The sequence below is a fragment of the Seriola lalandi genome, unplaced genomic scaffold, assembly GCF_002814215.2.
Source record: "Seriola lalandi dorsalis isolate HSWRI2012SDOR001 ecotype SW California unplaced genomic scaffold, Sedor1 jcf7180002050012, whole genome shotgun sequence".
Lineage (NCBI taxonomy): Eukaryota > Metazoa > Chordata > Actinopteri > Carangiformes > Carangidae > Seriola > Seriola lalandi.
The window spans coordinates 16,967-18,301 of NW_019520565.1; the positions used below are offsets into that span (position 1 = coordinate 16,967).

At 56.2% G+C, this 1,335-nt stretch overlaps 1 protein-coding gene across 1 annotated transcript in view; it reads left to right on the top strand.

The window, feature by feature from the left end:
* Positions 1 to 1,335, top strand: part of camta2 (calmodulin binding transcription activator 2) — a gene marked incomplete at its 3' end in the record, with an annotated part of 19,546 nt that overhangs the window by 5,005 nt on the left and 13,206 nt on the right. Inside the window, exons 7-10 of the mRNA XM_087171866.1 lie at positions 160 to 307; positions 509 to 637; positions 726 to 930; positions 1,058 to 1,335. Of these exons, the coding sequence (XP_087027992.1) occupies positions 160 to 307; positions 509 to 637; positions 726 to 930; positions 1,058 to 1,335 (760 nt within the window). The remainder of the gene's footprint in view (positions 1 to 159; positions 308 to 508; positions 638 to 725; positions 931 to 1,057) is intronic.

The following is a 1,335-nucleotide window of genomic DNA, read 5'->3' on the forward strand; positions in this document are numbered from 1 at the left end:
CCCACCCTACCCACTCCACCCACCCACCACCACCTGAAGCTGAATCTCTAAAGGACAGGTCCGTCTGAATTTAAGACGACGTCCAGATCGATCAGGTGGTTCATGGTCAGTGTCATCATCAACTCATGTTGTTGTTAACTTTGTGTGTGTGTGTGACAGAACCCAGACATTGTGCTGGTCCACTACCTGAACGTGCCATCCCTGGAGGATTCTGGGAAATGCAGTCCGCTGCTGTGTGCAGTGGCCGACCGCCACGACAGCGTGAGGTGGAGCCGAGACGACCTGCTGAACCAGCTGAAGCCTATGTGTAGGAAACTGTGTGTGTGTGTGTGTGTGTGTGTGTGTGTGTGTGTGTGTGTGTGTTAACCTGTGTGTTAAACTGTGTGTGTGTGTGTGTGTTAACCTGTATGTTAAACTGTGTGTGTGTGTGTGTGTGTGTGTGTGTGTTAACCTGTGTGTGTGTTAACCTGTATGTTAACCTGTGTGTGTGTGTGTGTGTGTGTGTCAGTTCACAGTATGAAGTGTTCACTGGGCTCAGGAGATTTCAGCATCGAGGAGTTGGTTCAACACATCCTGGACCGACAGAGAACCAAGCCACAGCCTCGCACACACACCTGTCTGTGTAACACCGCCCAGGGTAACTCCCCTCGCCGTGACATCACTGTGACATCACCATGACATCACTGTGGCTCAGACTAACCCCCTGCCTGTGTCTCTGTGTGTAGTTTCTACAGGAGTGAACATTCCCCACCGCTGTAACAGCACCAAGCATCGCATCATCTCCCCCAAACTGCCCCCCTCCTCCTGCAGACCCTCCCCCCTCTCCTCTGAGGCGGGGGAGGCGGGGAGGGGAGGGGGAGGAGGAGAAGCCAAACTGCCCCACCTCCAGGCTCAGAGCAGCCCGGTTTCGTCTCCCAGCCCCTCTTCCACGTGAGTGTAACCGTGGGTGACACAGCTGGTCACGTGACATCACTGCTCTGATGTCACAGTCTGTGTGGGCGTGTTGTGTTGTATGTTACATGTCTAAATAAACACGTGTCGTGTCTCTGTTCTGTAGCTCCGCCTCCTCTCCGCCTCAGCCCCACAGAGCCACCATCACCATGAGTAACCACGGCAACAGCTTCTACAGTGACCACCGCAGTAACCTGACGACGGTGGCGCTGCCCCAGAATGCTGTGATCGTCATGGCGACGACAACCGCACTCGCAGGAGGAAGAGGGGGGCAGGGGGGAGGTGGCGGTGTAGGCGGGGCCAGAGGGGAGGAGGCGGGGCAGAGGGGAAGCCTGTCACTCACTCGATCCGGCCAGTTACTGCTCTCCCCCGCTCTCCCCCCTC